At 64.1% G+C, this 12,095-nt stretch overlaps 1 protein-coding gene across 17 annotated transcripts in view; it reads right to left on the reverse strand.

Moving 5' to 3' along the window:
- Positions 1–245: 245 nt before the first annotated feature.
- The window catches only part of TCF3 (transcription factor 3), a 33,212-nt gene continuing 21,362 nt past the window's right edge, over positions 246–12,095 (reverse strand). For 2 of the 17 annotated variants that reach the window (XM_027583340.1, XM_027583338.1), the window contains exons 7-19: positions 11,467–11,596; positions 10,572–10,621; positions 9,345–9,447; positions 9,098–9,267; positions 8,879–9,011; positions 8,392–8,450; positions 8,211–8,289; positions 7,326–7,399; positions 6,763–6,924; positions 6,562–6,685; positions 3,464–3,599; positions 3,066–3,301; positions 246–721 (exon numbers count right to left, since the gene is read on the reverse strand). In XM_027583340.1, coding sequence (XP_027439141.1) covers positions 579–721; positions 3,066–3,301; positions 3,464–3,599; positions 6,562–6,685; positions 6,763–6,924; positions 7,326–7,399; positions 8,211–8,289; positions 8,392–8,450; positions 8,879–9,011; positions 9,098–9,267; positions 9,345–9,447; positions 10,572–10,621; positions 11,467–11,596 — 1,599 coding nt within the window. In that variant the 3' untranslated portion in view covers positions 246–578. Of the gene's footprint in view, positions 722–926; positions 1,154–3,065; positions 3,302–3,463; positions 3,600–6,561; positions 6,686–6,762; positions 6,925–7,325; positions 7,400–8,210; positions 8,290–8,391; positions 8,451–8,878; positions 9,012–9,097; positions 9,268–9,344; positions 9,448–10,571; positions 10,622–11,466; positions 11,597–12,095 lie in introns of those variants that run through there. The other 15 variants (XM_027583341.1, XM_027583343.1, XM_027583342.2 and 12 more) reach the window with 15 other exon arrangements.

The raw sequence follows: 12,095 nt of genomic DNA on the forward strand, positions 1-12,095 counted from the left end.
TCTAGAGACAGCAGCAGAAAGAGCAAGAGACACGAGACTTTTATACAAAAAATTTGTTGCTTACAAAACGTATGCAAAAAAGCTTAAAAAAAAAAAAAAAAGAGACCAAAGGCATCCTCCTTGCTAATTTCCTAATACATTAAAAAAAATCTAACTAACGTTCTTTATTTTCCTTAAGACACAGGTCAGGCGTAGGCACGATTCACGGCGGCTCCGCGAGGCAAGCCCTCTTGCTTCTCCTTCCGGCAAGTGGTAGGTTTGGACTCTCCCGCGTTTTCTACTTAAGGCATTTTTTCATCTTTTCTGACAAAGTGTATATCTTGCTCGCTTTCCGGTTTTGTTTACAAACAAAACAAAACAAAACTGCCCCTTTGGGCCCGGGCTGCAGTTTCAGGATCCATCAGGAAAGTCCCAAGGTGTCAAGGCAGTGAGGCCCAGGGGTGGGGACTGGAGGCCGGGGAGGGGCAGCCCCCACCCCTCGGAGCCCCCCGGGATGGCGCGGGCTCAGTGCTGACCACAGGCGTGCATGCGTGCGGCAGGGACCGGGCCGGCTCACTGGTCCTACGCGGCGCCCCTCCTCACATGTGCCCCGCGGGGTTGTGGGCCTCGCTCAGGCCTGGGTGGGCGGCCGAAAGCACCATCTGGGGGTCTCCGACCACACCTGACACCTTCTCCTCTTCTCGCCGCTTCAAGCAAGCCGCTTTGGGGTTCAGGTTACGTTCTGGGGGGAGGGGGAGAGCAATGTGGGAGAGGGTCCCTTAGGGAGGTGGTGGGCGCAGGGGGCCATCAAGAGCAGACTGCTGTTCGGTGGTCCGAGTGCTCCCACTGACACGTGGACGGAGCGCCTGGAGCCTACACGCAGGGAGGGGGCGGGGGGGGGGGCGAACGACAGGACGGGGGCGGGGACACCTGGCCTGGAAGCCTACCTCGCACCTGCTGCTCCAGGCCCAGGATGACCTGCACGGCCTGCTGCAGGATGAGCAGTTTGGTCTGTGCCTTGTCCGACTTGAGGTGCATCTGGCACATGCGCCCCAGCTCCCGGAAGGCCTCGTTAATGTCCCGCACGCGCACCCGCTCCCGTGCGTTATTGGCCATGCGCCTCTCCCGGTCCCTCAGGTCTTTCTCCTCCAGGGACAGCACCTCCTCCATACTGCTGGGTCACAGCACCGGGGCCTCTGTTAGTTAGCAGCCGGGGCGGGCGGGCAGGCCGGGGCCTGCGGACTGTGTGCGTGCGTGTGTGTGTGTGTGTGTGTGTGTGTGACAGCGTGCTCACTTGTGCACACAGTGCCCTGTGCCTGTCTCTGTGCACCTGCGGCCTGGCCACAGGCAAGGCTGTGTGTGTGGTGACACCCCGAGAAGACCACCGTGGGACTTCCCAGGGCAGGGAGGGCGGGCCCTGAGTCCCCATCTGGGACTCTGTGTGGAGCCCATTCCACGTGTGCAAGGATTGGCCGGGAGGGCAGGGGAGGCCCAGCGCCCCTCCGGGGATGATCTTCCCGGCTCAGCACAGCTGGATACAGGAGTGCTAGGCCTGACCCGACCAGTGTGGGTGGGAGAGGCAGAGAAGAGGCAAAGGCCCGACGCCCGCCCCTGCCCGCCCTGGACTCCAGCCACCCCGAGCGCGGGACGTGGAATGGCCACCAGGCGCACCGCTCAGCGGCCCCCACTCTGGGCAGGGAGCGTCGGCTCCCCGGGCCTCTCGTCACTACTGTGAACACCCCATCTGCCCTGGGCGGTGACGTTACTGAGCACCTGCTGTGTACTGGGCCCCGGCCACACACAGGACTCTGGAATGCTCAGACACCTGCCCACAAGGTCCAAACCCTGGCTCAGTCCCTACCAACTGACAGCCACGTGGCTCTGCACAAGTCACTCTGTCTCCTCCTGGCCGGGATGGGGGCAGATGGCAATGGGACACCTGCCACGCCTGGTGGTCCTGGGGAACGTGAAACGCAGCGGGTGAAGGCCCGGCCCTGGTGTGCGCCCCAGAGATGGAGGACGAGCCGAGGCACTTGCATGTGAGCAGCTCCCGGGGGCCCTGTCCTGCTCCCACAGTGGGGGGGGGGGGGGGGGGAGACTGTGCCCTTGTCCACCCACCCGCCCACCCGCCCCTGGGCCTGAGTGGATCCCGCCAGGTGGCGGCGGCGGCCCCTGGAGCCCAGGACAAGCGCGCAGACCAAACTGACAGGCCTGAGGCTGGTGCACCCCTTGGTCCCCTTTCTTCCCTCAAGTCCCAACTGGGGGGCTTTGGGGGAGGAAAGACCCCAAGGTCGCAGCCCTGCCATCCGGGGCTTGGGCAGCAAGTGCGAGGTAGGAGGGGCTGCCGTGGAAGCGGAGGGACGGATGCGCTGGGGTGGGGGTGGAGTGCGGGAGGCAGAGAGCAGAGAGGCGGGCGCGGGGAACCCGGCGGGGTGCCCGCACCGCCATGGAAACACGGAACCCTCAGAGCTGAGGGCACAGCAGGCCGGGGGGGCGAGGGCCCCAGCTCCGGCCCAAGTGACAGCGCTGCAGGAGAGAAGGGGTTAACGGGCGCCAGGCATGGGAGGCTTAGTTAAGGAAGCAGCTGAGCTGGGGAGCCAAGTCACATGGGGGCCTTTCTGGATCCTCACCCGGCCCTGGGAAAACGGGGGTGGGGGGCCCCCCTTGTAGATGGGGGCCGACGGGCTGAAGTGGCCCCACAAGGATGTGTCTGTTCAGAGCGACAGCGACCTCTGGCCCCGGGGCACAGGGGCCTCAGCCAGAGGACTAGAGCCTTCCCAAGAAAGGAGGGCTGGGGTGGGCGGGCATGCCTGGGGTCCGGGGATGGAATTCAGAGCCAAAATGCCCAGGTCTGCAGAGCTAGGGGTCCAAAGAGTGTCATCCTCCCATTTCCAGAGGGGAGACCGGGGCCACGCTGGGCGGCCCCGTGGCCGGAGAGGGGACAGTGACTGTGGCGGGGCGCTCAGAGCAGGGCGGGGTGGTCGTCGTTGCAGGAGGGGGACAGTCGCAGCAGGGGAGGCTGGCTCCAGGAAGGGGGGAGAGCGAGGGCAGCGGTGGCAGGGGAGGGGAGCGGCGCCCCCACTGACCTCGCACCTGCTGCTCCAGATTCAGGATGACCGACACGGCCTGGTGCAGGATGAGCAGTTTGGTCTGGGGCTTCTCACTGTTGAGGTGCAGCTGACACATGCGCCCCAGCTCCTTAAAAGCCTCATTGATGTCTCGGACCCGCAGCCGCTCCCGCGCGTTATTGGCCACGCGGCGCTCCTTCTCCCGCTCAGCCTTCTGCTCTGGGGGGAGAAGGTCGTCCTCGTCCTCGTCCGGGCTACGGGGGGGGGGGCCCGGGGGGGGCCAGAGGGAGACAGTGAGGCGGGGGGGCGGGCGGGGGCCCGCCGACGGCCTCGCAGGGTGGGCAGCGTGTGCATGTGCGTGTGCGTGTGCGTGCGTCCTGACGGGCGGGCCGGGCGGGGGCGGGGGGGGCGGGCACCTGGTCCGAGCCCGGGGCGGCTTCAGCTCCTTCCTCTCCTCCTCGGGGGTGTCGGCCACCGGCGCGTTCTCCTCGTCTTCCTTCTGCTCCCGCTTGACCTCACTGGCACCTGCGGCGGCCCCGGCGCGCCCGAGCCCTGCGACAGGCCTGGGCTTTACCGTCTGGCCACGCACGGGGCCCCCTGACAGAGCCCCTGCCCCTCGCGGGAGGCAGTGGGGTCTCTGGGGAAAGCCAGGCCTTCATTGGCAAAACAACAACAAAACACACAAAAACCCCAACGATAAAACAAGAACACGACCTAGAATCAGGTCCCTACCTCACACCACAGGCACCAGCTCCAGACTAAGACCTGACAACCTTCAGAAGAAAGTGCACTGAAACCCTGCTGTGACCCAGGAGCTCCTAAAACACTAAACGAGCTGTTCTTGAAAGAAGAAACAAATGGATAACCAGGACTGTATCCTGACTGAGAATTTCTGATTGCCAGGATACCACCAAGAGATAAGAAGATACGCCACGGGATAGAAAATACGTGCCCTTGGGGGCGCCTGGGTGGCTCAGTCGTTAAGCGTCTGATCCCGGGGTCCTGGGATCAAGCCCCGCATCTGCTCCCTGCTCCGCGGGGAGCCTGCTTCTCCCTCTCCCGCTCCCCCTGCTTGTGTTCCCTCTCTCGCTGTGTCTCTGTCAAATAAATAAATAAAATCTTTATAAAAAAAAAAAAGAAAATACGTGTCCTGTATAAACCAGTGAGGGCTTAATCTTAAACACCCACAAATCAACAAGAAAAGGATCAGGAGAGCTCAACAGGAAAATAGGGAAAGCTCCCAAATGGGCAATTCAGAGGCAAGGAAGTGGATATGGCTGCGTGGAAATCCGCTTCATTGCATCAATAAACGGAGGAAATGCAAATCGGGATCCAGCAAGTCATTAAGTTGGCCAAACGACAGGGCCCAACAACGCGAAGTATTGCCTGTGGGAGGAAGTTGGCATGGCCACTTTGGGACAGTCCGGCATTCTCTGGGGAAGGTGGACACGTGCATACCTCCAAACCCCACAACCTGGAATCACACCCGAGAAACTCTGGTGCACACTCTGGAGACGTGTTCCAGAACGTTCCAGAGAGCACCTAGCACAAAAGCAGACAGTTGGAAACAACCTAACGTCCCACATCAGGGCCAGGGTCCATCCTGAGCCCCAACATGCCAGCCAGATGCCAATTTTACAAAAGCCCAAAACCACGTCATGAAATACAGGGTTTGAAGGTACACAGCAATGCTGCAACTCGACACTCGGTGATAGCAAAACTTGCACCGGCAATGGGGCCTGGGCTCAGCAACAGATGAACTAGGGGGGCAGCGGAGGGGAGGGCAGGGGAAGGCAGGGGAGGGGGAGAAGCTGGGATAAGAGATTCGGCTCAGGGAACCCCCATCCCACAGCACGGACATCAGGGCGTCCTGGGCACTGTGAGAGGTCAATTCGCACCCCAGCCCCACCCAATGCCAGGAGCGCCCCTGAGTCATGACGACTGTACGTATCCCAGAGAGACCCCTGGCATAAAGTGGTAAAAATCAAGAAACACAGAGCATCGCTGGCTGTCAAACTCAAGCGGGTTTTGAGGGGTATGGGGAGGGCCCCTGGGCAGAACAGGAGAACCTGCCCTAATGTGGGGTGCACGGGGGGCTCCTGGGGGCTCGGGACAGCAGGCAGTATCAGTGCCATGCACACGGCAGAGACCAGGCAGAAGAGTCCCCGCACCGTCTCCGGCCGTGGTTGCCCCCACGGTGGCAGAGTCCGTGTTCGCACCCCTGGGACTGGTGACCACGAGACCCTCACTGGCCCATCACCACCTCCTCCCTCCAGCCTCGTGCAAAGTGCTGTCACCTCCTTGGTCTTTCCCAGGAAAATTCTTCACCACAGCCACCAGCCACCAGCCTGACCCCATATGCTGCTCCAGTGGGTCCTCACCTCAGGAGCCTGACACAGCTCCTGACACCTCCGAAGCCCCCCCATCCAGGCGGCACAATGCTCAGGCTGGGGCTCTGTCCACTCGCTCTGCCTAGTGACCCTGCCCGCGGACCTGGCTCTGAGCTCCACCAAGTGCTCAGGATGCCTGGACGGCGCCCTCCCTGAACTCCAGACCCGCATCCCACCACCACTTCCACGTCTGCAAAGCCCGTGGGGTATCTGCCTTCAGGACCCAGAACTCGCCCCCCACCCCACCCCCCTTCCTGGACCAGCACAGTTCCCTCCACCCGCGGCTTCCGGTGCCACACATGGTCCGGTCGCCCGCTCCCTGCTGCCGCCAGAGGGCGCCTGTGGGCACAGAGTCTGGCAGGTCCCTGCTCTGGGGGCAGCCCTCCTAAGGCTCCCAGGTCCCTCTGGGTCAAAGCCCAAGTCCTTCCGCGTCCACAGGACCCTGCAGGACTTGCCCTGTCATCTCTCTGACCTCACCACCTCCCTCTCTTATCCAACACAGGGCTCCTCATTACTTCTCCAGCACATCAGGCACGGTCCTGCCCCAGGGCCTCTCCACAAGCATCACCCAGGGGGTCTGAGACATTTCTGTTCCTCCCCAGCTCTGCCCAAATGGCACAATCTTGCCCTGCCATCATCTTTACAACTGCAAGTACCCCTGCACCCCTCCCCACTTTCCTGCTGCATTTAGCCCACTGTGGGTCACCCCCCAGGGACGGGGCTTTTTAATTCCCAGTTTATTGCCCACGGGCCTACACAAGCCCCAAGCACACAGCTGGTGCTAAACACGCGGAGGCTGGCTGAGCGGCATGAACTAAGCCGCTGAACAAGTGACGAGTGAGGGTCCCTACCGCCCTTCAGGAAGGATCCGACAGGCTGACTTCGCTGGCCTCCCAAAGGGCTTCCCAGTGCAGGATGAAGAGATGCTGTGTACAGTGGGGGACCCACCCCAGCGCCTGGCAGCCCTCAGTCCCTCTGGGATGAGCCCCAGGTCACCGCTTTCCAGAGGAGGAACATCGTTTCGGGGCACGCCACGCATGAGCCAGGCTCTGCACAGGGGATCAGGGCACAGGTGGCCCCGAGGTGTCAGCCACCCCTTCCCGGGCCCCAACACTGAGGCTTACCACTGTAGGAGTCCGGTGGCCGAGCAAGGTCAGGGAGGGCGCTGGGCTGGCTGGGGAGGGCTACGTGGTTGTGCATGAGGCTGCCACTGCCCGCAAGGCTGTCTTCCGAGGGGCCGCCTCCCACCTGCGGACAGCAGAGTGGGCTTGTCAGGGCTGTGCCGCCCTGACCCCCTGCCCAGCCCACCCTCAAACGGCACTCACCAGGCCAGTGTGTCGCCCACCCAGTGACATGACGGGGCCGGCAAAGCCGGAGGCCAGAGCTCCGTGGCCAGGCAGCAGCCCGTGCACATCCGCCGCGGTGCCCACCGCATGGCTGCGCAGCACGTGGATGGCCTCGTCCAGGTGGTCCTCCATCTTGTTCTGCTGCGGGGCAGAGGGGGTAGGCGGTCAAGGGCTTGGGCCTCTGGGCCCCTGCATACAACGTGCGCCCTCGCTGGCTAACGCCACGGCGACAGCTCTGGACCTGATGCCCGACAAACGGACCATCAAAGGGTCTGACCTGTAAATTCCACCGGTCACAGGGGCCTAATGGCTCTTAAGGGCCATGGTTTCCAAGTTCTGTAAACTGGCCACAGAAGACACGCTGAGCCGCTCGCTCTCACAGGCCACCTCCCCCACCCCAGGGTCCACGTGAGTATTATACCCACGTGTGCCGTGCCCCGCCTCCCGGGGCGCTCCCACGAGGGGGCACCCCCTCCCCAGCCACACGCACCCACGAGAGACAGCCCCCACCTGGCCCCGGAAGGCTGGGGCAGGAAGCTCACCAGGCTGTGGAGACCCCCATCGTAGCTAGGCGATAAGGCACCGGGGGCTCCGGGTCGGGGCCACTGCGACGTCCCTGGAAGGGGTAGGTGGCGCGTCAGCAGGGGCACCTGAGGCTGGGTGTCCGAGCAGCCGGACTCAGAGACAGACAGAGAGGCTGGGTGGGGAGTGGGCCAGGGGCCTGAGATGCCTGGGCTGGCCACACGGGGGCCCCCACGCCCGCAGGGCCGACAGAAACTCAGCCCTGGCCAGGCCAGCCAGGTGGTTACTGGGAACCCACCCAGCAGACAGGTTCCCGGCTCCAAAATCCACGCCCCACTTTCTACGGGGAAGGCAGCCCCGCAGCACACGTGGTAGGTGCCCCAGGGGCCAGTCTGCCGTACCAGCAGCTGGAACCAGAGCTGGGCAGAGGTTCACCCCGGGGGCCCTGCACGGGCCAGAGCGAGGCGAGCGTCCCTGAGGACTCCCGCTGCAGAGGTGAGGCCCTGCGGGGTGTCTATAAAACTACCCGGCCTTCCAGGAACCTCCCCACGAGCTGACCCCCAGGTAGGTCTTCTTGAGGACAGGAGGACCTGGCCCCCTTGGCAAAGCCAAACCCAAGGCATGCAACCGGTGCCTGTCACGTACCGAGTGCACAAACGCCAACCTGTCCACACTGGGGAGTCCAGGCCTGTTACCCTGACCCTCGGACCCTCTGCCCGGCCCTGCGAGATCCCACCTGCCCCTCACTGTCCACGGAAAACGGACTGTCCTGGAGACCACCTCCTCCAGAGAGCCTTCCCTGGATGCCCGTGGGAACATAAGCCGAGGTCCCTCCAGCTCTCCACCCACTGAGGGCTGCACGTGCCAGATGTAGCCCCCACCCCTCCCCAGCAACCCCCCCAGACCTGCTAGGCCCTGTGGGGAGCCCACGGGGGTCGAGGGGCTGGAGGAGAAGTTATTGCTTGAGTGATCCGGGGAGTAGATCTGCAAAAGGGATGAGAAGAGACACGGGGCCACCAGTCAGGGACCGGCCTCTGGGGCTCACCAGCCCAGCCACCCCTGCCACCGCCGTGTCCCACGCCTCACCGAGGCCAATGCCTTCCCAAGGGCGTCCCCAGAGCTGCCGGCAGTTGTCCCGCGGGAGCCTGGGGGGTGGAGAGAGGTGAAGCCCAACCTCAGGGAAGGGGCATCCCCCGCCCCCAGGAGCTCCCGTCTGTGTTTGGCTGCCAAGCACGGAGGCCCCCCACCCAGCACTGGGCAGCCCCTGATTTTGGTTAACGGCCTGGAGTCCTGCCCCCTGCCACCACAGAGGCTCTAGGGACAGGCAGGTAGGTAGCAGGACCCACGTGAACCATTTCCCTTGGAGCCTCGGTTTCCCCAGATGTAAACTGAGGAGCCATTCTTCAAAGGGCCATTTCCAAACATCACAGGTGTGGCCCAAGGAGCCTGAGTTCATGTGCGGGGCAGGCCCAGGAGAGGAAGGACGTGAGTCACGGGGGCCCGGCTCCTGCACCCAGCCAGGCTTCGAGCTTGGAGGGGCCCCATCTGGAAGCGGGGTGAAGAGAGCCAGTACCCATGAGGCTGTCGGCCCCGCTGACGGGGGGCGTGTGGCTGGAGACACCACCGTAGGCGGCTGTGGGGGCGGCGGCGAAGGTGGACACTGCCAGGAGGCCGCCGTTCACCTCTGTCCCGTGCGGCTGGTAGCCCTGCGGATGGGGGTGGGGTCACGGGGGGGCTGCCGGGGGCGCTGCCCACACGCCCAGCCCTGCCCGCACCCATCACGCGGGCCTACCATGCGCTCGTGCTGGTGCAGGCTGCCAAACCCGCCGCCGCCGCCAGTCCCCACGGAGCTGCCACCACCGGGCGGAAGGGGCAGGGGCGACGAGCCCCCACCCAGCATGGGCCCAAAGCCTGCCTGGCCCGAGGGGCTCCAGAGCTCGGCCGAAGGGTGCAGGCTGCCATCTGTGGAGGAGCAGATGGTGAGGGTGGGTTGCCGAGGGACCCGGAGCCCCAACCGTCTCAGGTGAGCCCCCACACACCTGCCATGTAGAAGGGGGGGGGATAGGCGCTGCTGGGGGTCTTAGCAGACGGATAGGCGGTGGTGTCCCTGCCATAGTCGTCACCTGAGCTGGACGGGTACACCTGCAGACGGGCAGATGCGGTCAGGCAGGAGCGGTCGAGTGAGATGGGGAGCACCCCGTCCGTGCCCTCCACCCACCACCCCATCACCCTGTGCCGCTCTAACCCTTGCCCTGGGCCAGCACTCAAGGCTCTAGTGGCACCCTTTCCCTGGTCCTTCTCCACCCTCCACCTCCTGTCCGGCCTCCCGCCCCAGGTTCCAGCCTCTGGTACCTGAGGCCTTTGCAGACTGGACCCCCTACCAAGAATGCTTTCCCCCTCCTCCATCCAGCCAACCCTTCCTGATCCGCCAGAGTCCATCTGCGATGCCCCCAGCCCTTCTTCCTTGTTCCCTGTCCTGGAAGCCCCCACGGCCCCAGCCCTGATCACAGAAGACGTGCGGGCTGCAGAGGCAGGGCCCTGGGGGAACAGCCCGCCAGCAAGACGGCAGGAAGTTCTAGGATCATGGCAACTTTGATCGGCTGGCGCTGCCTGGAGCTGAGGCCAGGCCAGCAGGAAAGTGCCGGGATCAGCTGGCAATGCCTGCCCTGGCACAGAGCAGAAGGAGGGAGAGTGGCCATGGCTCAGTCAGGCTCCGGGGTGCTCAGCTCTGACGTTCCAGTGGACTGGGGTAGGGACTCAGATGGGGAAGCAGGGGGTCGATGACCCCACGCACCAGATCTTCAAAGAGCCTCACCCGCACCTCCCAGCCACAGAGCACAGTGCCAGCCCTGACCTGGACCCTGAGGCCTGCTGCATCATGGGTCAGCCCGCGGGGGCCAGCGCAGGAGGCCGGGCGGAGAGGGCGGTGGCCGAGCTGGGGACCCCAGCAAATCGCCGGAGCATGGCACAGTGAGCCCCGCCCGGCCCAGCTGGCACCCCGTAAACCCGGACCCCCAGGGCGCCCCCAACCCACTCCCGCTGCCAGGGCCCCCTCACACCATTCCCAAGGTGCCTTGGCCACAAAGAACATCGGACTCTCCTACAGGAGGGATCTGAGCTAGAGCCTGTGGGAACCGGCTGCGTCAGAGTGACAGCCTCAGGGCAGAAATGCCCCCTCCCCCCATGACACACTGTGTAACCCCACGGAGAGGGCCCCCGAGCCTGGGCACTTGGCTTGTGGGACCCCACTCCGACCCACAACTCACTGAGGATGGGAGACCTGGCGGCACCTTCCGGACCTTCTTGGGCTGCGTGTCTGTGAGGAGCAAGACGAGTGAGCAAGCGGGGTCTGCCTGGCTCCCACCCTACCCAGCCAGGGACGCGGGGAGAGGCGGTGGCGGAGAGAGACCGCCGAGCTTTCCAGATAGTGAAACGACTGAAATGCGGTTCCAGGCCCATCTGTACAGGTCTGGGGGTGTTTGGAACTGGGGTGGGGTCTGCAGCGGGGCGTCCCTCCCCACGCTCCCACAGTCACGCCTCCCCGCCCTGGGTCCTATGCAGTCCCCCTCCTTGCTCAACTCAGGGACCCTAAATCTTGACCTGCCGGGCTCCTGTAGCCACTCAGACGCGCGGCCAACAGGGACAGCCTGAGTCGCCAACACGCGTGACCCGGCGGAGGTGGACCGTGCAACACCCGCCTCCGGTTCTGGAGACCAGAGTCCTCGTGGACTATCGAGCGCCCTGGTTTCTGCAATTCTGCGTCCTGTGGCTAACACTGCCCTCTAAAACGCCCCCGCACAGGGTCAGTGGTGCCGGCTGGTGTTCCCAAGTGTGAGAAGGCCGTGACGATCCAGTGGGGCAAACCCGCGTCAGGCGTGAGTCACGGCACGGCAGTGCCAACAGCAGGCACCAAGCGAGGCGCGTCCGGATGGGCACACACGACACAGGTTACGACCCGCCTGTCGGCAGGGACGCCACAGCCAGGGGCTCACGTGACCCTGACCTAGTACCCCTCTGCCCGGCACTGGGGAGCAGCGACCCTGTGGAACGCAGCACCAAGGAGGGCATCTGCTCCTCTCTTGGCGGACCGCCTGCCCCCCCAGCAGCCTGCGCTCCAGCTGTCCAGACGGGCCCCAGCCCCGCCCCGGGCCCCCCACTCACCCAGTCCGCTCTCCGCGGCTCTCCGCCGAGGGTGGCCGGGGTAGGAGTAATACTGGGAGCTGCCCTTGGCGCCTGAAGGGGACAGTGGCCCGGGGCTGCCGAGGGCCAGCTCGCTGGGCAGGAAGCCAGCCTGGGGGACGAGAGGGGGAGATGGTCAGGAGGCCGGGGCTGGCACCCGGCCCAGCCCTGGCTCCCGGGCCAGTTCTGCTGGCAAACATGCTGGCGCGAAGGCGGGGGCTGCTCAGACCCTCATGAGGGGCGACGGGGACCCTCAGCGGGAGCTCCCTGCCTGCCCTGGTCAGGATGTTCCTCTAAGATGCGACCGGCCCCAAGCCACACGGTTCTTTTCCTGAATAAAGACTGAGAAACAAAACTGTTGCCAACAACCCTGCAGCCCCCACTCCAAGGAGGCTCAACATGCAAAACCCGATGGTTTAATTCTGCATGTTTTAATCTGAAGAGGCTTCCTTTCCTCAAGAGCAGAAACAACTGGAGTTGAAGCCAGTTCTGCAGCTCGAGCAAATGGCAGCCCCATACCTCAGCTTGCCCATCTGTAAAATGGGTATGGGTGTCGTGGAGACAGAGGGGATGCCCCGAGGGCTCTGCTCTGGGTATGACGCAGCGTGCAA

Source organism: Zalophus californianus, chromosome 1 (assembly GCF_009762305.2).
Source record: "Zalophus californianus isolate mZalCal1 chromosome 1, mZalCal1.pri.v2, whole genome shotgun sequence".
Lineage (NCBI taxonomy): Eukaryota > Metazoa > Chordata > Mammalia > Carnivora > Otariidae > Zalophus > Zalophus californianus.